Consider the following 27,687-nt stretch of genomic DNA (forward strand, 5'->3'; position numbering starts at 1 on the left):
ACTCATTTCATGAACTATTCAGATGTGATTTTAGTTAAATATCTTATTTAATCTAAACACAGTAGTTGTGTTCTTTTGACATTAGCAGAACATAGACAAAGATTTACATACTTTTACAATAGAAATGTGTTTTCAGTGTTGGTTTGTGGCCACTTTTTATGACTACATTTAGAAGATTAATAGCATCCCAGGTAACATACTCATATGGGCCCAATGTGGGATTATTTGAGTACCATATAGGCCCCTTTGCAAAATCCTGTGTGTAACCCATGGCTGAACTTTCCTGTGTGTGTCGGTCAGTTTGGGGAATCCAGGAATTTTATCCTCTTCACTTCCACTGAAGTGAATACAGTAGCTGTAATCTTTATTTCCCCTTAGAGGGTCACTATCATCACCCCCACAGTAAGACATGATTCAAAACATAATGCTGAAAAATTAATCGTAGGATATCACTTATGTGATACAGATTTTATGACTTAATTTGACAACACATTATGTTTAAAATACTGAAACTGTTTTTGGAAAGTGTTGCAACCAAATATTTCATCTGCATATTTTTGAGTTGTGTGATGAGATTTGGATGTTTTACCCTATAAATATCCAAATGTTTTATCAATCAATCAATCAAATTTTATTTATATAGCACATTTCAGCAGCAAGGCATTTCAAAGTGCTTTACATCATTAAACACAAAAAGCCTAGAAAAAAAAGTCATGTAATTATTCTTGATTAGCATTGGGAACTGAAAAGAAAATCAGATTAACAAGAAAACCTTCCATCCAAAAAAAGAGGTCCAATGCAGAGGCCCATGTGGAGAGGCTGTGAAAGTCAGCAAATCAGTAACATGTATGGAAGGTCAGTACGTTTCTCCCCATGTCTGCCTTGTGCTCTTGATCACTGCTTTGCATCCATCTCTCTCCTCTGTCTGCGCCTCAATCCATCCAGATCACATTCCACTCCTTTTACTTCCTGTTGTATTTTCTCTCCACCTCCCGGCCCCTCATTGTCCATCTGTCCTGCAGCTGCTACTGTCCCAGAGCAGAAAACGGTCACACTGGACGTGGACATCAATAACCGCAGCGACCGAACTGAATGGTGTAGCTGCTATTACCATGGCAACTTCTCTCTTAATGCTGCCTTTGAAATCAAGCTTCACTGGATGGCTGTCACGGCTGCAGTGCTTTTTGAGATGGTAACGCATCGGTTAACTGAACATGAAGGAAATGCAAAGAGTCATTTTGTTAAACCCGTAGAACTGTCAGACAGTGAGCCATCTGGAATCGACAGAGTGGATTCTGAGGTTACTCTGTTCCGATAGGTTCAAGGTTGGCACAGGAAAGCAGCTTCCTGTGGTTTCCTGCTGGTTCCAGTTCTGGAGTTCCCCTTTGCGCTGACATCCTATCTGTATGGAGACCCACTGAGGGTCCAGCTCTTCATCCCACTCCACATCCAGTGTCTGCTGAAGAACGGCAGCGACAACCTGTTCGAAGGTAGTAAATGCAGTACAGCTTCTTAAACATTATACTGGTCCTGACACAAAAGGTCTGTAACCTCAACTTTTAGACTCAGTCTGGGCTGATGACTCATTCTGGCCGTCCTGATGCATGGACTCTGTCATTTTGTTGACCCCAGTTATCCAGCTGATTATTGATTGGTTTTGGAGGCCATTTTGATCAAATTTTTTATCCATGTCAGTGTTCTTGGGCAGAATTGGGAGGTTTCATGGGGAATTGTCCCCATGAAGCTGAGTGTGTGTCATTGTCAAACCTCTGCCGTGTGACTGAGTCCATCTCTGGTCTTCCTGTTTTCAACAGGGTTTGAACCAGAGACATACTGGGACAGGATGCAGCTCTTTCAGGAAGCCATCCTCTACAGGTCAGTGCTCTTCAATTTTAATCAACATTTTACTTTTGGATGGATGTGGACCAGCTACCGGTACCACCTCCTACTGAAGATTTACCAAAACATTGGTATAATGTCCCATCGTACCATCTTGTGATTGAATATGCTTTAAACACAATCCAAAGAAATTGCCATATTGACTCAGGTTTTCTTCAACCCACTGCAGTCCATTCTCAGTAGTGGCAACTGCTAGTCAGCTGGCTTAAAATCGCTGCTATACTTTTTTAAATTAGTTTTAAATAAATCTCATTAGATTGTGTGTGTATGTGTGTGTGTGTGTGTGTGTGTGTGTGTGTGTGTGTGTATATATATATATATATACACCACACCAGACAAGACCCAAGGTGTAGGTTGTGCAAGGAGGCCTCTGAGACAGTCCAGCACATAACAGCAGGGTGCAAGATGCTGGCAGGGAAAGCGTACATGGAACGACATAACCAAGTGGCGGGCATAGTGTACAGGAACATCTGTGCAGAATATGGACTGGAAGCCCCGAGATCAAAGTGGGGAACACCCCCAAAGGTGGTGGAGAATGACCGAGCTAAGATCCTGTGGGACTTCCAGATCCAGACAGACAAGATGGTAATGGTGAACCAACCGGACATTGTGGTGGTGGATAAAGAACAGAGGAAAGCCGTTGTGGTGGATGTAGCAATACCAAGTGACCACAACATCAGGAAAAAGGAGCATGAGAAACTGGAGAAATACCAGGGCCTCAGAGAGGAACTGGAGAAGGCCTGGAAGGTGAAGACCACAGTGGTGCCTGTGGTCATCGGGGTCCTCGGGGCAGTCACCCCCAAACTGGAGCAGTGGCTCAAACAGATCCCAGGAACAACATCAGACATCTCAGTCCAGAAGTGTGCAGTTCTAGGCACAGCCAAGATACTGGAGGAGAACCTGAAGCTCCCAGGCCTCTGGTAGAGGACCCGAGCTCAGAGGATGAAAGAGAGAGAGAGAGAGAGAGAGAGAGACAGAGACCACCCGCTCAGTGTATTATATGGTGTTTTTTTTTTGTTTTGTTTTTTTTTCATTTATATCTTGATTAAAGAAGCTGACCCTTTGCCTTTGTATTTACTCAACATGATTCTCTGGGGCCCAGAGGGTGCCCTGCACCTCTCGTGCCCCTCTTTAGCCACCCTGGGGTCTTCATTGTCTTGCTGTGATGACTTGTTCTCCTCCTCCTTCCAGGTTTGGCTTTGTACACGACAAGTTTTCACCATCATCTTTTAATTTCCCTGCTGAGAACAAGCCTCAGTACATCCATGTTACAGGTTTGTCTCATCTCAGTATGAAACCCAAACTGTCTCATGTCCTGGAAAGGTGAAAGCTTCCCTGTCCTGCAGGCACCGTGTTCCTGCAGCTGCCGTACTCCAAGAGGAAGTATTCGGGTGGGCAGACGCGGCGTCGCAGGAACTCCACCACCTCCAACAGCCAGGGACCATTTGGCGGTGAGGAGAGGGTGGGCTACTACTGGGCCTACAACACCATGCTGACCAAAGCCTGGAGGACGGGGGTGTTGGGCGATGAACGGCTGGCTGACCGCCTGCTCAGGGACTTGACCGACTTCTGTTCCAACAAGGACAACAGACTACAAAACTTCTGGGACAGCTGCCAGGAAAAAATGAACGCCAGCGCCCCCTGACTGGACAAATGTGTTATTTTATTCATATCGCTACATGTTGAGTCCTGTTTAATCCTGTTTCTGCTTTTTCTGAACATTTATCGGATGGAATCATGTCTGAATATGATTTTTTTTTTTTTTAATTTGACCAAGATGTTTAGAGAAACACAGAAAGTACTAAACATTTTTCACATCAGTACAGTAAGTATGATCCTTGTCCCAGTATTGAAAAAGGCTTCGGGTTTCCATTTAAACTGTTGTTTCATTATGCTGCAGCAGCCACACAAATAAAGGCAGGATCAAGGTCAGTTAGGGTTTGTGTTGAATAATTAAGAAAGTAAGCATTTTGACTCTATTTTTTTGCATATTCTCCAAGTTCAAACTGTAAAAATTGTTACTAATTAGCTTTAAACATGTCAGCTAAAGTGTACGTTCTGAAAGATTATGTGGTCTAAATCATCTTCCATTTAACACTGAACTGAAACATGAATCTGTATGCAGCAGATGATCACTTCCACTTTAATAAAGTAGAAACTGCTGAGTCAGCATTAGCATAATGATATTAATAGAGTATTTTATTCTGTCTTTTTCAGACTCCTAAGAAAAATAAACTGACCACTCCACCTCTCAATACTCTGCGGTTATAGTGGTGAAACTGCAATGGATCCTTAGTTCAGTCACATGGAACACACTGAATGATCCACAAACTCACCAAATAAGGAAAAAACAACATAGCCTCCCTGAACAAAAACAGATTATTTTAGAGCAAATTGAGGAACAATAAACCTCTTGTTCTGCTGATTTTGCATTTTCCTACAAACTGCAGGTGGGAGGTTTTCCCAACAAGTAACAGATTAAGAACATCTTAGCGGTCTTATTAGCTAAATTGCAGGATTTCTGCTTACATAAGGGTGTACTGATTGAACTGAAAAACACACATGTGCCTGGCGGTTTATTAATAATAATGGTAGAAAGGAGAACACTTTTCAGTGCAATGAGTTGCTCATTTCCTCTTTCTGACTAAATAACTTGGAAGTTATTACAAAATTCAGCCACAAGAACTTAAAGTAACAGTTCAAAGAGGTGGTGGTCAGTTTCTTCACAACTCTTGTGATTCAACCAGACTAAAGTTTGGACCTTTGGAACACCTTGTTTCTTCTCCAGCTATTTCATTGTACAATGAGGGAAAATAAGTATTTCAACACCCTGTGACTTTGTAGGTTCTCCCACCTAGAAATCATGGAGGGGTCTGAAATTTACATCTTAGCTGCATGTCCACTGTGAGAGACCATCCATCCATTTTCTGTACACCCTTGTTCCTAGTGGGGTCAGGACATGTTGGTGCCTATCTCCAGCAAATGTTTTGGGCAAGAGGTGGGGTCACCCTGGACAGGTCGCCAGTATGTCACAGGGCAACACAGAGATAGCAACCATGCACACTCACACCTAGGCACAATTTAGAGACCAATTAACCTAACAGTGGTAAGAACCCAGAGAAAACCCACCATGCACAGAGGGAGAACATGCAAACTCTGTGCAGAAAGACCCCAGACTGGGACTTGAACCCAGAACCTTCTTGCTGCAAGGCAGCAGCTCTAACAACTGCACCACTGTGGGAGACATAATCTTAAAAAAAAAAAAAAATCTGTAAATCACAATGTGTGATTTTTATTTTTTTTTAATAAGTTGTGTATTACTGCTGCAAATAAGTATTTGAACACACACCTGCCAATCAGCAAAAATTCTGGCCCTAAAGACTTGTTAGTCCTCCTCCTTTCTACTTATTCTAAATTAGAGGCACCAGTTTAAGGTCGTTAGCTGCATAAAGATTCTTTTATGCTGCACACAATCAGTAAGACTCCAACTGCTAACATGACACAGACACAGGAAACAAACTTGTAGATCTCCACCATGTCTACAATTGCCAAGAAGCTTTCTGAAAAAATGATCCAACTGGTGGAGCAATTCTTAGAAAATGGAAGAAGCTAAACATGACTGTCAATCTCCCTCAGACTGGGGCTCCATCCAAGATCTCACCTTTTTGCATATCAATGATCCTAAGAAAGATCAATCAGCCCAACTACACAGGAGGAGCTGGTCAATGACCTGAAGAGAGTTGGCACCACGGTTTCCAAGGTTATTGTGGGTAATGCACTAAAACATCATGGTTTAAAATCATGCATGGCAGGGAAGGTTCCCCTGCTTAAATCGGCACACATCCAGGCCCATCTTAAGTTTGCCTATGACCCAGAGGAGTCATGGGAGAAAGTTATCTGGTCAGATGAGACCAAAATAGAACTTTTTGGTCTTAATTTCACTTGCCGTGTTTGGAGGACGAATTTGAGTTCCATCCCAAAAACACCATCCCTACTGCGAAGCATTTGGGTGGAAGCATCATGATTTGGAGGCGTTTTTCCATACATGGGACAGGACAACTGCACTGTATTGCACAATAAATGACTGGGGCCATTTACTGTGAGATTTTGGGGAACAACCTCCTTCCCCTCAGTTAAGACCACTGAAGATGCGTTGTAGCTGGGTCTTCCAACATGACAATGACCTGAAGCACACAGCCAGGATAACCAAGGAGTGGCTCCATAAGAAGCATATCAAAGTTCTGGAGTGGCCTAGTCCGTCTCCAGACCTAAACCCGACAGAAAATCTTTGGAGGAACTCAAACTCCGTTTCTCAGCGACAGTCCAGAAACCTGGCTGATCTGTGTGGAGGAATGGGCCAAAATCCCTGCTGCAGTGCAAACCTAGTGAAAAACTACAGGAAACGATTGACCTCTAATTGCAGACAAAGGCTACAGTAGCAAATATTAACATTGATTTTCACAGGTGTTTAAATACTTATTTGCAGCAGTAGCGCACAATTTTTTTTTTTTTTTTAAATCATGCATTGTGATTTCTGGGTTTTTTTTTTAAGATTATATCCCTCACAGCATATGCACACCTAAGATGAAAATTTCAGACCCCTTCTGAAGTCAGTAAAACACAATGGCGCAGACAGGTTTAAACACAAACAGGTTTTATTGTTTCAGCTCCTTTACAATAATCCCTTCATCAATTAAATATTTTTTTACAGAGGTGAAGCAGACCAGGTAATAGTTTAGATGGTCACCGAAGTCAGAGCTCAGTTTTGGTTCAGTTTGGTCAACAGCTCTTCCCACTGTTCCCAGTCAGACGTAGTTCAGCTGTGCTGCTCCACCAAGGAGATTCCCTTCATTATTCCATTACATGCAATAGACATTGATCCCTTTTAAGTATTTCGAAGTCAGATGCAGTTCCACTATTCAAGTTTCGTTTCATTTTACAATGATTTTTAGGTTCAGTTTGATCATTAGAGGATTTTTTTTTGGTATAACAAACTGATTTAAATATTTTTTTAAAAATCCACACTTTTCTTTCCCCTGCATAAAACAAAAACACACAGAGACAAAAACAAAACAAAAACACAGGAATTACAGCAGGTGGCCTCGCTACAAGATGAATGATGAACTCCTTCAGCTCTTCTGTTCAAGTCCTGTCGAAGTGCCATTGGGGCGTAGCGTGGTTTCAGGATCCGGTCCCGTTTACCCACCAGTCTGAGGGACTGGATGTAGTGGTTTATCCACTGAACGCACTGGTGATTTAAATGTTCTCTTTGTCATACTTTCTTAGTGTTTAAAAGGTAAAACAGGAAAAGGCTGGACTCCTATTTATCTGACCATACAGTCTGCTGTGTTTGCTTTCACTCAAAGGAAGGCCTCATCTCTAGAACACAATGAATTGGACCCATATAATAGTTTTATCTCATGCACCAAACATTTCTAGAAAATGATGGCAACTAAGTGTCAGCCTAGTGTAGAGGTTAAGGAATATTTAGTCTTACTTATGCTGGGATTTCCCAGACATTCCAGCGAAAAACTTGAAACCAATCTCAGAAACAACTGTGAGTGCCCCTACTGTCCATGTAAGACCAGAGTTCCCAGTAAGGCGAAGGCGGATCCTTCCGGCTCTTAGTTAACTGAGGTGGAACCATCAGAGACGACTTGCAGGCCACCTAGGAGCAGAAGAAGAAAGACTAAAGCCGAGCTCAGACTGAACGTGCTGCTGTGTCATCAGCTTCACTCACGTGCTCTGATCCTGATTGGCCAGATGAGGATGGAGCAGAGTGCCAACGCTGCAACGACAGCCACGCCCCCCGTCACTATGACCATGATGTAGTGATAAAACCACACACAGGCTGGGCAGCACACCACTGTACTGATGGACAGACAGGACAGAGACCATTGGACAAGTAAAGCATTAGAAACTCAAGAACCCTGGCATCGTCTGACTCAGAACTATACAAGAATAAATATGGGCTGATCATAGTAACACACTTCCTGTATGGATTTAAAGGTTGTTATAGGGTGCAGTCATCCAAAAAGAAGACTTGCATGTATTTCACAAACACAAATAATGGGGAAATGGAAACAAACCTACAGATTTCTTCTGTCACATTTAGAAAGGCTATGTGTTTTCCAGCCACATAGTATCATTTTAAAGCACAATAAAATGCTATATATAGTTGTTATATAAATGCAAGTTATATCAAATATGACATAAAAGAAGCATCCAGTCAAGAAAAACTACTGCAAGAGGCTCAGCTGATTCAGTTAAGGCAAGAGGTGAGTGGACAAAATGTCCTCCAAGGCCAGAACTACTAGAAAAAAACTAAAGGTCTGTCGAAATCTGTTTGGTGATCCGAGACATTTCACACAGAAATCAGAAGAAATTTGTAAGCAGCAAAAACTTTTTTTAATCATGGAGGATTTTTGACTCAATTAGACAGAAGAACAAGGTCATCAGTTTTTAACCTTTCAGAGTAAACTGATGGGTTTTAGGTGGAGTCAGAGATATTCAGGTTCACAAAGTATTGAAAAAAAAAAACAATGAAATTGAAAGTACATTAAAAATGTAGTTCCTGCTGAAACATGACATGCAGTCAGTTCTTTTGAACTTTTGCATCATTTTGTGTGTGTGTGTGTGTGTGTGTGTGTGTGTGTGTGTGTGTGTGTGTGTGTGTGTGTGTGTGAACTAACTGGCAGGGGTGCATAGCTTGAATCATCATGACTGCGACTCCATTGGCCAGTTTATCGGTGAAGCTCATGGCTCCGTACACAAACGCTCCGCTTTGCTGCAGAGGCAGAAACACAAATCAGAACTGGCTGCTGTACATAATAAAGAGGCCTTCAGCTCACTTCCTCTTATCTACTCTCTTCCTCCGGAGCAGGAGGCTGGAGGACTTACCGTCTGATCTGAGATCAGCTCAGCGGTCATGGATAGGGATATGACCAGGATGGTGGCCGATCCGGCCCCCAGCAGCACCGCAGCCCCGTAGATCTGCTGACCCATCTTGTTGTCCAGCAGCACCCAGTAAGAGAAGGCCATGATCAGCAGGAGGCCCACAAAGTAAGTGAGCTAAACAAACAGAAGAAGAGATAATCAGGTGAGATTCCACATTCAGCGCTTCATGTTTCTCACTTCCTTGTTTTAGGAATGTGGTAAAAAAACCGAGTCAGATTCAGTTCCTGTTACTTTTTTAAGGCCTGTTTAATCTGATGAGGCCAACAACAACAAAACAAGCCTGTCGGTCTGAGCTTCATCTGGGAATACAACTCCAAATACAGGGGTGGGTTTATTTAACCAAAACTATTCGTCCCAATCCTAAGTGTTGATCTGAAATGGAACAGTGAAACAAAATTACTTGACTTATTCTAAACCAGCCTGGCAGTATGTGAGTGATGCTGTGCTGGAATTAGAGTGGTTTTAACTCAACTCAGCTTATTTTTGTAAGATATTCAAATCGGTTTGCTTTTTTGTCACACTAAAATATTTCAGACCATCAAGCACTGAGGACATGTATTCCAGTATGTGGAAGGTTCTACTTACACTTTTTCCAATTCGTTTACTGACTGGCTTCATGATGAAGGAGGACAGGAAGCCGCTCAGGTACATCACTAAGGGGATTGTAGCGATATATTTCTGTTTGAAAAGCAGCATAAAAAGTGAATTATGTGAATGAAAGCCAAATACATGAGTGACATAATAAATGAATTTTACCTTGGGCAGGCCTAGAGTGTTTATGAGATACATGGAGATGTAGGTCTGGGACAGATTGACGATTAACCTGGTGGACATGTAGAGTAAGGCCACCTGCACACACACAATGCTCTGCTGTCAAGCTGCTCTCCAACAAGCTGTGTTTGCTCTGGTACCAGTGGAGAGCCTCACCTGATAGAAGGAAGGCTGCTGGAGCCAACATTTCCACTGCAGAAGGGATGAAGAAACAGTGGAAGAAGGAAGCAGCGGCCTTCGCTCCCCTTCAGCCTCCTCTTCCTCCTCTCCTCCAGAGTCCCTGCTGGCTATGTGATTGGGGCGCTCTGTGGTTCCCAGGTGGAAGAAAGCAGCGAAGAGAGCGCCGATCCCCAGCACAATCAGTGATAGGTTCTGGGTTCAAGTACAGCACTGTATTACACACTTGTTTATTTGTTGGTTCAATTCACACCAAGTCACAGACAAAAGGATTCAGCGAAGATACTGGAAATGATCTATTCCGAAACAAAATTCCAGGCTCTGATTGCCTGACAGGGAAAATGGTGGAGCTAAAAACAGCGGAACCCTGGAAGGAAACCTGTCTGGGGCACCCACACGTCCCACTGTGGGTGGAGCTTCATCCCAAACATGCAGTCAGAGCTGCAGTCAAATGGTTTAATCAAAGCCTCTTCAGAACGCTCTAGAGAAAGCCCAGACTGAAATTCAGATGAGAAACCATAGAAAGTCTTGAAAACCGATGTTACACAAATTCTTAATCCAGTCCGATTCAACTTAACTCAACAACAGAACAGCACAAAAGAAACAAAAAAAAACCTCAGTCTATACTAGGGAAGGACAATAAATCAATATATATTGCGATCAATATCAATAGTTAATATATCTGATAAAATATTCAATGTTGAGAATGTTCACTGAACTCCAGTCCAGAGACTGGAGTTCAAAACTGAGGAAAGGCTTTAGCTCCTCAAGCTCTCACACTCATCTAGGTGGGTGACATCAGTCCACTCACTCTTTATGGTTACCTAGCAACAACTTGTTGAGTAACATGCGTAGCAGCAATTTCAGGTTTTGCCACTGTTCCTCATAACTGCTTCAAGATAAAAGCAATGGCATGGAGCAAAAAAAAAAACTTAAATAATTATCGATGATTACATTTTAGTCATTTTTTCAGTCATATTATCCAGCCCATGTCTCTGTAAGTCTTCCCTTGAAGACTCAACTGGAATTGCAGTGGAAGACTGTTCTGTTTAAAACTGACTCCAGACTGAATTAAAAAATGCATGCCACACTTTTCAGATTACTTCTAAAAAAAACAAACAAAAAAACAACTAAACTTTAAAGATCAAGCATCCACTGCACAGTGTGAAGTTTTGAGAGGTCCAGGGATAAGAAAAAGGCACTAAATATTTCCTCCTGGGTCAGCCACTTAAAGAGCTTTCACTTTCTAAAAAAAGACAGTGACATTTACTTAACTTCACCATCAGTTCATATAATTTCCCATGAAATTATTGGCAGTATCCCACAGACAGCAGTTAACAGAAAAAGCCTCCATGTCCTCACCCTGAAGATGTTGGTGTCTGCTGGTCCAAGAGAGTCTTCATCCTCTCCAGCCTGACCGTGGAACAGCAGGTAAGCAAGGGCATACACTGTGATGTTGGCTATGACAGTGAATGCATACCTGCATACACACAGGGAGAATACTGACTCAGGACCTGTCCATCAGCCTGCCCAGTGCTTTGGAGCTGATCCCTTACCTGTATGCAGTGAGCTCCACTTTAGCATGTTCACAGGTGACCAGCTCTGGGATGAGAGACAGGTGGGAGATCTGCGTGGCGGCCCAGCCAAACTGGAAGATGATGATGAATGGGGCAAAGTAGATTAAGCTGGCCCACTGAGGAGTGTTAGGGTCACAGGCCAGGCACCGGTTGAAGATGAAGGCAAAAGACACCACCACACTCAGCGTGCCTGAACATAAACAGAATGAAAAAGAGGCTTCTGAAAAATGACTGGAGAGCATCTAGAAAAATAGAACCATCACACTTGTTTCTTTGAAAATAAAATACAGATTGCTATTCATAATTGAAAAGGAGAGTCAAGTTCTGAATGAACAGAACACAACATGCTTTATTTTTACATTTTCAGCCAGAAGTGTCCTTGTATTAATGTTGCAGCTTGCTTAACAGTGAGAGAATGTTGGGGATAAATCACATTTATCTTGTTTACTGAATGATCCAAAGTCATTTAGAAAAACATTCATCTGGTTATTACTATGAAGCTAGAGCCAACATGAACAGATTGCTATGAGTCATTAATATCCCATAACCCAGCAATGTTGCGGACTAATGATCCAGCTTGTTAGCTCAAATTCCAGCTTCCTGTCAGTCTATATATATTAAACAGGATAAAAACTCAAGTCTGAAATCAAGAGGCCAAGTCAAGTCTCGAATCTTTATGGCACAAGTCTAAGTCGAGTCTGAAGTTTTTCCTTTTTGCCACTCGAGTGAGGATCTTGAATTCGAGTGGCCATCTTTGCCCTGTAGCAGAGTGGAGTGGGTGTTTCATTCCAGGACAGTTTGACAACGTTCTGCATTTCGTCTGCATGTCTTAGCTTTCCCATAGAAACAGTGCATCAACGTGACATCATCTTGCAAGGTATTAATTGAATTAAAATCTGGGGATTGGGCCGATCATTCCATAACATGAATTATGTTGGTCTGTAACATAAATATTGCTCCTTTACTGGTGCTTGTCGTCATGACATGTCTGAAGCATTTCATGACAGTTGAAGGTGCTAATTTTCTATTACTCTACTACATTAGTATGACTATTTTATATTACAATCTGTAATGTTGCTGCTACTTTGAACACATTTCTGTTTTAGGTAACAACAAGCAGTTGCAAATAAGATGAATGTCTTCACTAATGCTCATTATGGCTCATTTAACATAGAATTTGTGATTAAATAGGTTCTGACATCAGTTCCTAGAACTTGTTTGCATTCAGTGTCTGTAGTAAGCTTAAGTTTTTTACATTCAACTTTCCAGTTTACTTCACACAAGAGAATAAAAAAAGCTAAAAACAGTCTATGTGATTATTTGTGATACTTCCTCTTGTACTCGCCCAGGCATGTAAGACAACACCTTAAATGGTTCTTGTTTTGAAGAATCTTGACTCTTTGTGGTTACAAAACAAAACTGGGTAACACTTTATTTGAAAGGGGGTGAATAAGACTGACATGACACTGTCATAAACATCTGTCATGAACATGAATAAGCCTTCATGAATATTTATGACTGTTGTCATAAAGCTTCATTCGGTAAATTATGACACTTTTAATACAAAGTTGACATTATTCAAAATGTCTTTGTTATGACAACTTGACATTGACCAAGAAATCATTACTGATATAAATTTGTTATAAAAGTATTACTGATTGCACTTTAAAAATGAGGTAACTTTATGTTATTAAAGGTAAAGTTTAAACAGTAATGATTTTCTTGGTTAATGTCAAGTTGTCATAACAAAGACATTTTGAATAATGTCAACTTTGTATTAAAAGTGTCATAATTTACCGAATGACGCTTTATGACAACAGTCATAAATATTCATGAAGACTTATTCATGTTCATGACAGGAGTTACGTCATGTTTATGACAGTGTCATGTCAGTCTTATTCACCCCCTTCAAATAAAGTGTTACCCAAAACTCTTATGGCTCCAGAATGACATAAATTATCATTCTACAAATTCTGATTTATGCCTCAAATGTTTTCTATATTTTTTTAAACTTGTAATTTTCTAGTTTTTGAAGATAAAAATTAAAGAAATCTCCAGACAAAACCTTGTTAAATGTAAACTAATGCCAGGCTTTTTACTGCCTGGAAGTCAATAGTAATGATAGGTTCATGTTCCAACGAAGCATGATAAGAGCTATAATTAATAAATTGACTTGTTTTGGCAATGACCAATACCAGCTGGTACAGTGTGCACGGTTACCTGAAAATGTACCTTGTGAGCAAAAAGCCAGTCTATTATTAGCAGAGTCAGGACAAAGCAAGGTACACGTAGCAAAGACTTTTCAGAAGTGAAACTTTGGTTTTCAGTGTGTGCTCACTCAGCTGGTAACAAGTTTCAGAAATAGTCATATGAAAAAGTTTGGGCACCCCTATTAATCTTATTTATTTTTATCTCTAAATACTTGGATGTTTGCAACAGCTATTTCAGTTTGATACAGCCAATAACTTATGGACACAGTAATATTTCAGTATTGAAATGAGGTTTATTGGACTGAAAAAAAAAGTGCAGTATGCATTAACACAAAATTTGACAGGTCCAAAATTATGGGCACCTCAACAGAAAAGTGGCATTAATATTTAGTAGATCCTCCTTTAGCAAAAATAACAGCGTCTAGTTGCTTCCTGTAGCTTTTAATGAGTTCCTGGATCCTGGATGAAGATATTTTTGACCATTCCTCTTTACAAAACAATTCCAGTTCTGTTAAGTTTGATGGTCGCCAAGCATGGACAGCCCGCTTCAAATCATCCCACAGATGCTCAATGATATTCAGGTCTGGACTGGGATGGCCATTCTAGAACATTGTAATTGTTCCTCTGCATGATTGCCCGAGTAGATTTGGAGTGGTGTTTTGGATCATTGTCTTGCTGAAATATCCATCTCCAGCGTAACTTCAACTGTGTAACTGATTCTTGAACATTAATCTCAAGAATCTGTTGATATTGAGTGGAATCCATGCGACCCTCAACTTTAACAAGATTCCCAGTGCCGGCATTGGCCACATAGCCCCAAAGCATGATGGAACCTCCACCAAATTTTACAGTGGGTAGCAAGTGTTTTTCTTGGAATGCTGTGTTTTTTTCCGCCATGCATAGCGCCTTTTTTATGACCAAACAATTCAATCTTTGTTTCATCAGTCCACAGGACCTTATTCCAAAATGAATATGGCTCGTCCAAATGTGCTTTTGCAGACCTCAAGCGGCTCCGTTTGTGGCGTTCTTGCAGAAACGACTTCTTTCGCATCACTCTCCCATACAGCTTCTCCTTGTGCAAAGTGCGCTGAATTGTTGAACGATGCACAGTGACACCATCTGCAGCAAAATGATGCTGCAGGTCTTTGGAGGTGGTCTGTGGGTTGTCCTGGACTGTTCTCACCATTCTTCTTCTCTGCCTCTCTGATATTGTTCTTGGCCTGCCATTTCTGGGCTTAACAAGAACGGTCCCAGTGGTCTTCCATTTCCTTACTGTGTTCCAAGGACTTCGAGGAGGCAGAGAGGAGACAGGGCGTTCGCTGTTGCAGCTCCCAAACTTTGGAATTCTTTACCTATGTCGGTAAAACAGGCCTCTTCTTTAGCAATTTTTAAATCTGCTCTTAAGACTTACCTTTTTCGGTTGGCCTTTGATTCAGTTTGAGCTGCTGCTTTCCTGTATTTATCTGGGTATGTTTATGTATTGTATAGGGCGTTTTAAGTCACTGTATTGTTGGTTATAGTGTGTTTTAATTTTGATTTTTATTTGACTAATCTTGTGATTGTACAGCACTTTGGTCAGTGGTACTGTTTTAAAGTGCTATATAAATAAACTTGCCTTGCCTTGCCTTCCTCACAGTGGAAACTGACAGCTGAAATCTCTGAGACAACTTTTTGTATCCTTCCCCTAAACAACTATGTTGAGCAATCTTTGTTTTCAGATCATTTGAGAGCTGTTTGAGGTGCCCATGATGCCACTCTTCAGAGGAGATTCAAATAGGAGAACATCTTGCATTTGGCCACATTAAATACCTTTTCTCATAATTGGATACACCTGGCTATGAAGTTCAAAGCTTAATATTGTTACCAAACCAATTTTGTGCAGCAGTAAGTCAGTGAAAAGTAGTTAGGAGTATTCAAATCAATAAAATGATAAGGGTACCCAAATTTTTGCACCTGTCAAAGTTTGTTTTGATGCATATTGCATATTTTCTGTTAGTACAGGTGCTGGTCATAAAATTAGAATATTGTGATAAAGTTCATTATTTTCCATAATGTCATGATAAAAATTAAATTGTCATATATTTTAGATTCATTGCACACCAACTGAAATATTTCAGGTCTTTTATTGTTTTAATTTTGATGATTTTGGCAAACAGCTCATGAAAACCCAAAATCCCTGTCTCAAAAAATTAGAATATTATGAAAAGATTCTCTGAACGAGCAATAAAAATAATCATCTGAATCAACAAAGTAACTCTAAACACCTGAAAAAGATTCCTGAGGCCTTTAAAAACTCCCAGCCTGGTTCGTTACTCAAAACCGCAATCATGGGTCAGACTGCTGACCTGACTGCTGTCCAGAAGGCCATCACTGACATCCTCAAGCAAGAGGGTGAGAAACAGATAGAAATTTCTGAACGAATCGGCTGTTTGCAGAGTGTTATATCAAGGCACCTCAGTGGGAAGTCAGTAGGAAGGAAAAAGTGTGGCAGAAAACGCTGCACAACGAGAAGAGGTGACCGGACCCTGAGGAAGATTGTGGAGAAGGGCCGATTCCAGACCAAATTAAATTTTCATCTCCATAAAACTTTTCAGCAGATGGAAGCATGAAGTGCTCCAAAATCTTCTGATAGCGGCTGCATTGATCCTGCCCTTGATAAAACCCAGTGGACCAACACCAGCAGCTGACATGGCACCCAGACCATCACTGACTGTGGGTACTTGACACTGGACTTCTGGCATTTTGGCATTTCCTTCTCCCCAGTCTTCCTCCAGAGTCTGGCACTTTGATTTCCGAATGACATGCAAAGTTTGCTTTCATCCGAAAAAAGTACTTTGGACCACTGAACAACAGTGGTCCAAAGTGCTGCTTCTCTGTAGCCCAGGTCAGGCGCTTCTGCCGCTGTTTCTGGTTCAAAAGTGGCTTGACCTTTGACCTGGGGAATGCGGCACCTGTAGCTCATTTCCTGCACACGCCTGTGCACAGTGGCTCTGGATGTTTCTACTCCAGACTCAGTCCACTGCTTCCCCCAAGGTCTGGAATCGGCCCTTCTCCACAATCTTCCTCAGGGTCCGGTCACCTCTTCTCGTTGTGCAGCGTTTTCTGCCACACTTTTTCCTTCCTACTGACTTCCCACTGAGGTGCCTTGATATAACACTCTGCAAACAGCCGATTCGTTCAGAAATTTCTATCTGTTTCTCACCCTCTTGCTTGAGGATGTCAGTGATGGCCTTCTGGACAGCAGTCAGGTCAGCAGTCTGACCCATGATTGCGGTTTTGAGTAACGAACCAGGCTGGGAGTTTTTAAAGGCCTCAGGAATCTTTTTCAGGTGTTTAGAGTTACTTTGTTGATTCAGATGATTATTTTTATTGCTCGTTCAGAGAACCTTTTCATAATATTCTAATTTTTTGAGACAGGGATTTTGGGTTTTCATGAGCTGTTTGCCAAAATCATCAAAATTAAAACAATAAAAGACCTGAAATATTTCAGTTGGTGTGCAATGAATCTAAAATATATGACAATTTAATTTTTATCATGACATTATGGAAAATAATGAACTTTATCACAATATTCTAATTTTATGACCAGCACCTGTACAATAAACCTCATTTCAATACTGAAATATTACTGTGTCCAGTTATTAGATATATCAAACTGAAATAGCTGTTGCAAACACCCAAATATTTAGAAATAAAAATGATTAAGATTAATAGGGTGCCCAAACTTTTTCATATGACTGTATGCAGCCAACTTCTTACATGCCATCTGAGTTTGAAACAGTGCTTTTATAAGTCAAAGGGACTTAAAAAGACTAAAAAGCTGATACAGAAGGCTGGTTCTGTTCTAAGGACATTTAGCTATCTGACCACTTGGGGATATCTGGAGATTATTGTGCAAAGGCTGATTCTTCATAAAATGAAGAAACTTCCTAACAATCCTGAGCATCCTCTTCATCACACTGACATACAACAACAATGTCTTCAGTCAGAGGCTTCTTCAAACTCGCCACATGAGATCCTTCCTGCCCACAGTCATCAGCATCTACAACAACTCTCTGAAGAACATAATACGATAATACATGATTAATCCCTTTGGGATTAATCATGTATTCCTGAATTTCAACTGGGCTCTAAACCATGGTTTCAAGAATGCACATGTGCACCAAACAAACATCCTCAAGAAGACAAACCAAAACATCATCATCTCATGCAGGTATTTAAGGATAGCAATGTATCCACTCTCAACTGCTTTCAACAAAAGTAAAATGAAGGGATCGAAGTACAGAAATCAACTGCTTAATTAGCTTGAGCTACAGATCTAAGAAACACATTAGAAAGCCAAGTTAATCACAGCGAGCACCAGAGGCCTCATGTATAACGCGTGCATACGCACAAAAAATTTGTGGCGCGATACTTTACGCACAAGTTGGAAGTATAAAAATGAACGCGTCGTGAAAGTTTGTGTAAACATATGCAAACTTTTTACCTGTAATGAAAATATACGGTAACCATACAAACTTTTTGTTTTGGACAATAAACTACAAAGCGCCAAAATTCACCTAAATGCACTGAAATCTGACTCCATTCAATTATTTAGCCCAAGGAGCATCGACCCCAATATTTTTCTCATGATGATCTCTTACCAATTTTTAGTGTGAAAGCACTCTTGTGCAGTCTTTTATACACAAGTCTCAGAGTTACTATTGGTCCTCCACAGGTGCAAATTAGATCTAAACCTGGAAACCATTTGGGACGTTCTGGAGCTTGCAGGCGTCACAAGATGGTTTGCTCCGTCAACTGAGCTCATAACACTTTATAGACCACACCATGTTCCCCTGAGCAGATGTCATTAAAGGACTTTGTAAAGCACAATGTCAGCTGAGCTGGCAAAGAGTATGCACCAGTGGGACACCAGTGGTTGATCTCAATACTTTAATACCAGTCCTTATCTTTTAAATATCTGAGTATTAATTACAGACAAATAGAATGAGCCGATTTACATACACTACATGTGATGAGCTCTTTTCTGAATTATTCACATGCCAGTAATACTAAATGATGTAAATAAACACCAATACACTAAGAAATTCTAGTGTTTATATGAAAAATAAAAGGCCCAAAGAATTTAAAACCAAGAAACTATAAAAACAGTTTTTATACCTTGAACTGGAAACTTCTGAGTTTACAACATGACTCAAGAGCAAATAAATAAACCTTCATGATTCCTAAAGGAAGGTAAATCATTTCTAAACCTTGTGCTGCAGTAACACGAGACTGCAGTGTGATGCATTCTCTCCGTCCAACTGTAGTAACAAACTCACCAACCAAATGCCAGGTCTTCCGCTTGCCATAGTTTCCACAACCAGAGGTTTGGTCTGACTCATAGCCAACCAGGGGTGTACAGATGGCATCAGCTATCTGACCAACCAGCAACAAGACACCTGCAGCACACATAAATGGTTACAGATGAGCAATTCTATAATACCGACTGGATTAAAACAGAACAGATATGGTGGTAAACTTGATCATATGTAATGGGAATTAAATTTACTTTTGCTATAAATACTCATTATGAAAGAAAAGAGTCTATGTGAGCATCTTGCAGCTACAGTAAGATTTACTCTGTATCTAGAAACATTTAAGCATATTTTGCAAGAACGCAATAAAAACTAAAAGGGGAAGTTACTACTTTGGATATAAATTGTATATCTCTTTAAATTCAAAGAAATAACAGAATGTCATAAAATGATTTCCCACCTTACATGTTTCTTCAGGTTTTTGCTTTCTAGGTCTCAGATAAATGTTTACATCAAACAAATGACAATATCAAAGATAAACATTTTGTAATTACTCAGGTTATTTAAAAAAATATTATTTTATTTATTAGGGGCAACAATCAATCAGTCAAATTTTATTTGTATAGCACATTTCAGCAGCAAGGCATTTCAAGGTGCTTTACATAATAAAAACAGCATGTGACATTGAATAAACAGTAAGAAAGAGAAAGACATTTTGGAAAAAGAAAAAAAAGAAGAAAAACAGATAAAAACATACTTTTGTTACGGAATTTAAGCGCCTGTCGTCGCCGGACTCCGCCGTCCGTTTAACACGGGTATTATCCAGGCCCCGCCGCCTAAGAGGACAAGGTCTCCAACCTTGCAGCACCAGGCTCCGTCCTCCTATCACGCGATTTTTTGCACTAGGACTTCGCCGTCCTACACGGATTTTCAATCCAAACCAACCGGGTCCTTTGTGAAAAAGTAACTGCTTCCATATCCTTCTGGTTACACCATCCTTAGCAGTAATGTATTCACCAAATATGGTGTCTCTATAGATTTAAGGTTTTTTCTGTAGAGTGCAACATTTTATGCTTCATCAGTCCACAAAATAATTAACTTTAATTGAAAAATAATGTATTAATCCCAAAAGGATTGTTGCAACTCATTTTTACAAGAGTTTCTCCCAAGAGTTGTTGAAAATGCTTATGGCTGTGGGCAGGAAGGTTCTTCTGTAGCAGTCAGTATTTCAGTGTTTCTGAAGTAGTGTCTAACTGAAGACACTTGTATAGCAGTCTGATGAAGTTGTTCATAATTTTCTTGACATCTGTCCACAATAATCTCCAGGTGTTCCCAGAACAGAACTAGCCATCTTTATCATCTTTTTAGATTTTCTAAATCTAAAAAGTCTGCCTTTCTAAGTACAGAAAAACTATAGGTTCTTTTTAGGCCTTTTAAAGTCCAAATTACCAATTTTTTTTGTACTCATTGGAACTTTGCTATGTTGACTTATGAAGGCTACCCTATATTTTTTTATAGAGAGTCAAGTTGATTTGGTTACATTTTCCCCTTAATTATTGAAATAATTATGTGGAACATGCACTTTCAAATAGCCTCTGAGACAAACAAACACAACTCTGGATATTTGGTGATCTGATAATTAAATGTAGAAAAATAGTCAGCCACAGAACAAATCTCTAAAAGGGCAAATTACCTTTCAGAAACACTGCACAATGTAAAGGCCTGACCATTAGATTAGTTATAAAGGGTATTTAGAACATTGTGTGTCCCAAATGAAATACGAAACACTGAACAGCACCTGGAGCCAATCACCCTAAAACAAGCCAGATGAGTAAAAATCAATGAAAAATAATAAACACAACTCAGTCTACTGGCCAGTCAGGGAGGTTAGACACTCATTCACTGAAAACTAGTTCTAAGCTAAAAATGAACAGCTGAAATCAAACTGTTCATTTTGATTTCCCCACATACAGCCTCAGGACCATTCTTTTGTTGTTGTTGTTTTAAATGAAAGTAAGAATCTGATTAAAGTTAAAATACTTCTGCAAGTGAAATGTGATCAGGCTAACTTATAATTTGACAGCTACATTATTACTCAGTTTCAGACCTGTGAAGCTTTGTGGAAACTCAAATATTAACCAAATTCAAAAAAAGAATATAGTCAAACTTTAACTTTTACTGGGTTCTAAGTGTCTTCAGTGTAGAATAAGTCCAGGTTAGGTTTGATTTGGCAAAACACAAGGTTCTCAAGTTGTACATCAATTTTGTTACATTTGAAACAGATCTGAACGAACACTTTCCAGATCACCAAAAGCCACTCATCCTGATTTCTGTTCACAATAATCTCCAGATGTTCCAGAGGGATTCATCTGGAACATTTGAACCCCAAGTAAACTCAAAATAGTTTACATTTCTGTAAACTATTTTGAACGTTTTCACACAGGTGCTTTAAAAACTCTTAGAGTATTATATTCACATGCTGGCCCACTCTAGATAGTTTGGATGTTAATATGGAGCCAGTGTAACAGGGCTAAAGGCTAGAAATAAAACACAAATGTTGAGGTGCTACAAATACAGAGCAAGTTCCAAGGATCACAGTTTCACAACCAGTAACAGATTAGTTTCACGTAGCTCAGCATTTTTTTTTATTTATTTTTTTTTACTGTAGCTGCATGTAATTCTGAATAAGCAAAAACAACAACAAAAAACAGTGAAATAATCATTTACCTAGAAGTGGAGAATAAAACGATATTACGCATCGCTTCAAACAGACTGACTCACCTGCATTCGTGTTCTGGAATCCCAGCACCGAGTGGTAGAACACCAGTAAGTATGTGAACCACATGGAAGCGCACAGGTCGTTGAGAAAGTGTCCCGCAGCGTAGCTGAGCTTTCTGACAGCGGACAGAGACCTGTCTGTGTCCGACATGCTGGCTCGTCAGGGTTAAAAGGAGGAACTCCGCACGCGCTTTCATCAAGTTGAGTCGCTGAAATGGCTTCAAATCATTCAAGCAGACTAGACGGACATCTTTGAGCCTCCCTCAAGGTATTGGTTCCCTATTCTTTTTCAAAAACAATGTTTTTGAAGAAGACAAATAAACATGTAGGCTACATTCGTTTGCCAACCAACGTGTTGTCCCGGTGTGCGCTAAAATTATTACATCAGCTTATGTTATTCTTTCCGCTTTGAATCAGCTGACAGTCAGCGAGGAGCAAGGAGGAGCATCCCAGAAGGAACACAAACCGAAACAAAACACCAGCGGACGAAGGAGAGGTTTTCCCACCGCATGTCTTACATGTGCGCTACTTTAAACAAGTTTCACCAGCTAAATATTTATGAAACACGAGAGACGTGTTACGACGACACGTCAACTAATTAAACTCACACCAGACGTTTATCTTCAAACCAGACAGAAACTGCTCCACCGTCTTCTGTTCTTGACATTTCGCAAAAATGAAAGCACGTGACAGATCCGAAAATGTCTGGTCCCAGCGCCAACCCTCACCTGGCTTTATCGTAGACGTAAACAATGCAGGTCGCCGGTAACTATGACGCACATATTAAAACTAACCAATAGGACAACCACGTTGCTCCCTCTCAGCCAATAACAAGAACCTAGCGGGTGGAACTTCCTCTTCCTAATCACTTCCGCATTTTTGTATAGTCACCTTCCCAAAATAATTGCCAAAATCTTTTTTCTTTTTTAAAGAAATTAAAATAAATCGCGATTAAAATTGCGTTTTAATAGCAGTTAAAACAAAGCAGAAATCAAGCCACATCTACTCATCTTTACCTTGTTCTTGAATGAACTTTCACATTTGAGGTTTTAACATTTGTTGGCCTTGTTTAAGAAAAAGCAGATAAGGAAAGCTTAAAAGATTAATTAGGTAGATTATTTTTGAACAAATTCTCATAAGATTCATCTGTTGCTTCTCTATGGCATCAATGATGGAGATTAGACTACACTGAGAAGTTCACTCAAATGAGACAATATCTGAAATGTTTGATAACATTTCCAAATTTAGATTTTACAAAATTATGGTAGTTACACCTTTGTGTTGAAATCTCGCTTTTTCTGCCATCTTGAAACATTCTTGATTAGTCAGGCTGATATTTAGATACCAATTTGCTCAAAACAGAAACTGCTCAAGTATTTGGAGAAAATATAAGCGCAACAGACACTGGTAGGTTTCATTTTATCATACAACCCATTTTTAAATCGTTAGTGGCACTTTGTATTTATAGAAATTAAAACTTTTGTCCATTGTTTAGTGACGCTGGGGTGGCAGTGGCTCAGGAAGTCGCTGGGGTCTGTTCTGTTAACTGCTGGGTTGTGAGTTTGAACCACCACCCTATCTGTCTCAGTCACTCTGCAACTGTGTCTTCAAGTAAGACACAATGCATGCCGTCAGGCTACAGTTTGAGGTATGCAAAAATTAGTAATTGTTCTGAGACAAAACTAGTGTTGGAAAGATGAGAGATATCTTGAGGAAACCTCTACACCATAACTTAAAGGATCTTACTGTATTTGCTTAATCTACTTTATTCAACTTTCTGGTAAAGTTAAAAACTTTACTGTCCAAATGCTAACTTTTTAAAAAAAATTTTAAAAAATCGGAAATGGGAATTGACTAAAAACAATACAGGTTACAAAATATCCGATGACTGCATCACTAAAAGCCACAATTTAGAAATATGCAAATGCAGAAATATGGAAAAAGAAAAAAAAAAAGACTAATTCAAGAACTACCAACAAATAGAAGGTAATCTAACATGTTTGTAGTCACTTCAATAAAGATAGCTTTTTATTGTGTTTTATTTTTTAATGGCATTACCATCTCTCCATCCTCAAACTGAAAGAAAAAGAGGGAAACCAAAAGAAAAACTTCAAAAGTTATTTAAAAAAAATACATTCTGAGGATCACACTAGAAGCTACAAAACAAACTTGAACAACTCAGAAGGAGAAAAAAAATGAAAAGAGAACAGTCTTATTTTAGTTACAACTCAAAGTCAGGGTAAAGCATAAATCTGACATAAACATCTTTTCTTAAGTTCTGAGTTTTCTGGTGGTTGTGAGGGTTTCCCTTGATGGTGAATGAGGAATGCACCGAGCTCGGCCCGTTCTACAACCGGGACCAGGCCACTCGCTGTGCAACTTCTTTCACCCCAGGGAATAAAAACTATGTGCATCAACTGCATCTCTGTCCATCAAGTCTCTTTATGATGAGCTCGACAAAATGTGCAGCATGATTTTTGTGTGCGTGTTTTGTTTGCACACGTGGTCTCTGGATTCATGCTTTATAAGTCCTCTTGTCTGGATCTCCTGAAATACACTTGTCTTCTGATCCAGTCAGTAAGGAAGAACACTCAAAAAGTAAAGAAATCAGTCAGTCTTCCAGTGGATTAGCTGAATCCAGTCTGATGATTAGCTTGTATAATCTGTCATTTACTCCTTTATTGTCCCAATATGTCCACTGCTGGAACAGGCGGCATATTTGATGCTCTGTGGTGAAACGGAAAAGGCCTTTCAATGTCTATACAGCCCAGAGGAAACTAGCAGACCACCCGCTTGTCACTCCAGACTAACAAGGGAACTGCATGGGTACAGGAGAGGGCTAAACAGAGGAGGAAGAGTTCAAGAAAAATGGCTTGAAAAAGACATCAGGAAGGGGGATTAAAAGATGACAAAGAAAAGAGCAAAGGTTTCTCTCTGGTCTCTTTCACTTGTGTCTCTGTAGTGCTTTCCTCTTCCTCCTCTTAAAGAAACAGCAGCACCTGAAAAATACAAGTCAGTTCAGAAAGATTTCCACAGCAGCAGCTGCTTTATGCTCACAGGGAACACAACTTCACTGAATTTTGATATGTCTTGAAGTGACAGGCCAAAGTAGATCTACTTTGGCCTGTCACTTCAAGACATATCAAAATTCAGTTACATTTAAACAACTTTACAGTTTCATCTTTAGGAACTTGCAAACAGTAATTTTATAATCAAATCCACTGATTACATTTTTTTAAACAGTTGGAGCCGATCCAGAGCTGGAGCAGGACTGGTGCTGAAGGCGGGTCTGGGGTGGTATGGTGATCACCTCCAAAGCACGATGAACTGATTAGAGATGCCAATCAGAGTCCAGCAATTCAATGTCAAGTTTTAGGACCACAATTCAATTCAGAAACTGTTTTTGATTGAGAAACCACATTTTTTACTCAAACGGTCCTGAGATTCTGTTTAAATTATGTGACTGACAAGAAGAAAAAACTGTGTAAACAAATAGAACAATTATTTTTTAAAATTCTATACAGTTCTGTACTGTATCAAATCTCATCCGTTTATATTTAAACAAAAATAGGTTTGTGCTTAAAAGTCTGTCACTTAAATTACCAGTATTTGGTTAGCTTAACTTCCCTGCTTTTTCTTAAATTAAAAAAATGAATTACTCAAAATATAAACAGTGGCCGAGTAGGAGCAGCAAGGACTTGCATCTCAAACAGATTTTAAAATAGATGTTTGATTATTTTTGAATCAAATCAAAATTGCCAGGAGTAGGATTTGCAATTCTCTATAGAACTGATTTTTTTCTGCACCTCCACCACTGATGCTGTAATTTATGTAAAATGAGTAAATATTGAGTACATGGACAACCTTTTCAGTAGTCCTATATTTCCTGATTTAAAATCCTTATTAATTAATTAACTTTGGAAATTAAATTAACCCCTTAGCTGTCATGACACCCGTGTTCTCATGGATCTGTTGATTAACATGGAAGCGTTTTGAGGGTGGCAGTTTAGGGGTGAAAAAAGTAAAAGGAAACCAGCCAATAATAGTTTCTCTACAAAAAGACAATTGTTCAGTAGTTGTCTCTCCACAGAAACACAAAAATGTGATTCATCCTATATAAACATATCAACATAAATAATCAATTACAATCTAAACAAGAACATAGGAGGACGACCACAAAGGGTGAATCAAAGAAAGTACAGACTGAACAGTGTGTGTATATGAGTGTGTTCTTACTTTATATCATCAGGAACTTCAACCTCTGCGTTGGCTGTGATTGGTGCGTTAGAATGTCCCGCAGTAGGATCGTCTGTATTCAGCTCTCCATTGGTCGAGTTCATCACCTGGAGGACAGAATTTTTGGAAAATCTGGATGAGCACATCATCTCATCCCTCTTATACTCAGTGGCAACAAAGCAACATGGTCAGTGCAAAAATAAAAAAGCAATTCTGCCCATCATTACCTGTGAAACTGGACAATAGGGCATGCAAGAAGCAACAACTAAACAACATGATCAACAGTGTTTCCATGGAAATCACTACGTGATGTCATACATCAATGAAGAGTAGAAGATTTAAGGTGACACTGAACAAACAATCCTTCATTTTCTTTGTAATTAAGATCAATCAGTAACTGTTGCTTTTACTAATACGAGGCACGCAGAGAAAGTGCTGTTCTAGCAGAAACATCCTATCATCATAACTCAAATACTACATCTCTATCTAACAACAGAAATACTCCACCAACACAAGCATGAAGTTCTTCCATTTGTTCAGCAAGAAAGGCTGGATCATTCAATGACTTAATATTGACACTCAAGGAAAAGTGCTTTATGGATTCAAACAAATCATCCTTTTTTATCTTAACGGACTCAATAATTCTCAAAGTGAACACATCCTTGCTAAAATGCCAGGTTTTAAAATCCTTTCCAAATTTCTTCTACATACAATGCAGCAATACCCCTGTACAAGTGGAGTGAAAAACAAATCTGATATCTGGAATCTGAAGCAAGTAAAGGAGCTCCTGCAGACAATGTCTTACTTTTCTCTAACTTAGAAAGTACTCCTGGTTCAGTTTCCTTTTTGTATATCTGCTCTGTCTTCTCCAACACCCAGACAGTCATGGCAGATGGCTGCTCATAGTAAGCCCAGTTCTGCTTCTGCTGGAGATTTCTTCCTGTTAAAAGGGGTCTTTTCCTATTCACCGTCGCCATATGCATGCTCGGTATCAGGGATTGCTGTAAGGTCAACGACACAACGCAAGTGACTGTCTGTCTCTGCATGCTTATCTAGGAGGAGTCATTGTTGAAACTAGATAAAGTGTTAGTTTAGAGATGTTTGTGTGTGCTTTTTATTTTGTATGTTTTGCTTGGAGTTTATGAAGTCAAGTGTTTGGTGACCAGTGGTGACCAATCTGGGCAGGGTTCTATAAATGAACAGAAGTAGAAGTTTTATGTGCATCACATGCTACAGAGCAGTGTTGTGGTACTCGAGATCGGTCTTGGTCTCGAGTCCGGTCTTAAGACCGTTTTCTGATGGTCTCGGTCTCGGACTCGACCGCATTTGGTCTCGGTCTTGTCTCGGTCTCGGGCTCTGAGGACTCGGCATTTTATTTCAAGACCAGTCGAGACCGCAGCTGTGAAAATATCACTAAACGTGCAGCATACTGTCCACTTTATTTGTTAACATCTTTGTTTTCAGTGGATGCAAAACGCACCAATTAAAATCCAAGCAACTACGTGTTACTCCCCCCACCCTCCCCACCTTTCATTCTCCCTCCCCCTCCCCTCCCCACCTTTCACTCGCACGCGGCGCTCCAGGACATGCGCAGTGGTTTCCTCTCAGCGGCAGAAAATGCTTGTCTAATCGTCAGTAATATAATAGCGCTGCATAAATAGTAAGAAATCCGATGGCCAGAGCTAACTCAGCAGCGCTTCGCTTTCAGAGACGATGGGGACAACGTCTAACTATTTTCGTCACTTAGAAAAGTAGCTCAAAGAAGGTAAGCTCCGTTGACATGAT

General features: G+C 39.9%; 3 protein-coding genes across 11 annotated transcripts in view; 1 reads left to right on the forward strand and 2 right to left on the reverse strand.

The window, feature by feature from the left end:
- The window catches only part of depdc5 (DEP domain containing 5, GATOR1 subcomplex subunit), a 54,148-nt gene extending 50,068 nt beyond the window's left edge, over positions 1 to 4,080 (forward strand). For all 5 annotated transcript variants that reach the window (XM_088014482.1, XM_088014485.1, XM_088014486.1 and 2 more), the window contains 5 exons: positions 1,023 to 1,192; positions 1,319 to 1,490; positions 1,815 to 1,875; positions 3,091 to 3,173; positions 3,246 to 4,080. In XM_088014482.1, the coding sequence (XP_087870608.1) occupies positions 1,023 to 1,192; positions 1,319 to 1,490; positions 1,815 to 1,875; positions 3,091 to 3,173; positions 3,246 to 3,544 (785 nt within the window). In that variant the 3' untranslated portion in view covers positions 3,545 to 4,080. The remainder of the gene's footprint in view (positions 1 to 1,022; positions 1,193 to 1,318; positions 1,491 to 1,814; positions 1,876 to 3,090; positions 3,174 to 3,245) is intronic.
- Positions 4,081 to 6,536: 2,456 nt separating this feature from the next.
- Positions 6,537 to 22,409, reverse strand: mfsd12a (major facilitator superfamily domain containing 12a). The gene is made up of 12 exons (XM_014976557.2): positions 22,275 to 22,409; positions 21,670 to 21,950; positions 18,913 to 19,032; positions 11,361 to 11,571; positions 11,167 to 11,284; positions 9,784 to 9,999; positions 9,613 to 9,705; positions 9,442 to 9,534; positions 8,800 to 8,970; positions 8,592 to 8,686; positions 7,640 to 7,770; positions 6,537 to 7,567 (listed from the first exon to the last, which is right to left on the reverse strand). Exons 2-12 carry the CDS (start codon positions 21,815 to 21,817, stop codon positions 7,524 to 7,526), a joined length of 1,440 nt encoding a protein of 479 aa, XP_014832043.2. The 5' UTR covers positions 21,818 to 21,950; positions 22,275 to 22,409; the 3' UTR covers positions 6,537 to 7,523.
- Positions 22,410 to 23,665: 1,256 nt separating this feature from the next.
- Positions 23,666 to 27,687, reverse strand: part of LOC106912068 (casein kinase I) — a 31,920-nt gene continuing 27,898 nt past the window's right edge. For 3 of the 5 annotated variants that reach the window (XM_088014488.1, XM_088014489.1, XM_088014487.1), the window contains 2 exons: positions 25,903 to 26,009; positions 24,848 to 24,993 (listed from right to left, as the gene is read on the reverse strand). In XM_088014488.1, the coding sequence (XP_087870614.1) occupies positions 24,879 to 24,993; positions 25,903 to 26,009 (222 nt within the window). In that variant the 3' untranslated portion in view covers positions 24,848 to 24,878. Of the gene's footprint in view, positions 24,666 to 24,847; positions 24,994 to 25,902; positions 26,010 to 27,687 lie in introns of those variants that run through there. The other 2 variants (XM_088014490.1, XM_088014491.1) reach the window with 1 other exon arrangement.

The sequence above is a fragment of the Poecilia mexicana genome, unplaced genomic scaffold (assembly GCF_051168715.1).
Source record: "Poecilia mexicana isolate PSO_F unplaced genomic scaffold, ASM5116871v1 scaffold_17, whole genome shotgun sequence".
NCBI classification, from domain to species: domain Eukaryota; kingdom Metazoa; phylum Chordata; class Actinopteri; order Cyprinodontiformes; family Poeciliidae; genus Poecilia; species Poecilia mexicana.

What these genes read in the sequence shown, in the direction of transcription:
- mfsd12a (XM_014976557.2), bottom strand. Translation starts at nt 21,817, where the DNA reads ATGTCGGACACAGACAGGTCTCTGTCCGCTGTCAGAAAGCTCAGCTAC. An exon ending in GAAGACCTGGCATTTGGTTG is followed by an intron (nt 11,572 to 18,912) that starts GTGAGTTTGTTA and finishes GTTTATGTTCAG; the next exon opens with GCACGCTGAGTGTGGTGGTG. An exon ending in GTAAACGAATTGGAAAAAGT is followed by an intron (nt 8,971 to 9,441) that starts GTAAGTAGAACC and finishes CTGTTTGTTTAG; the next exon opens with CTCACTTACTTTGTGGGCCT.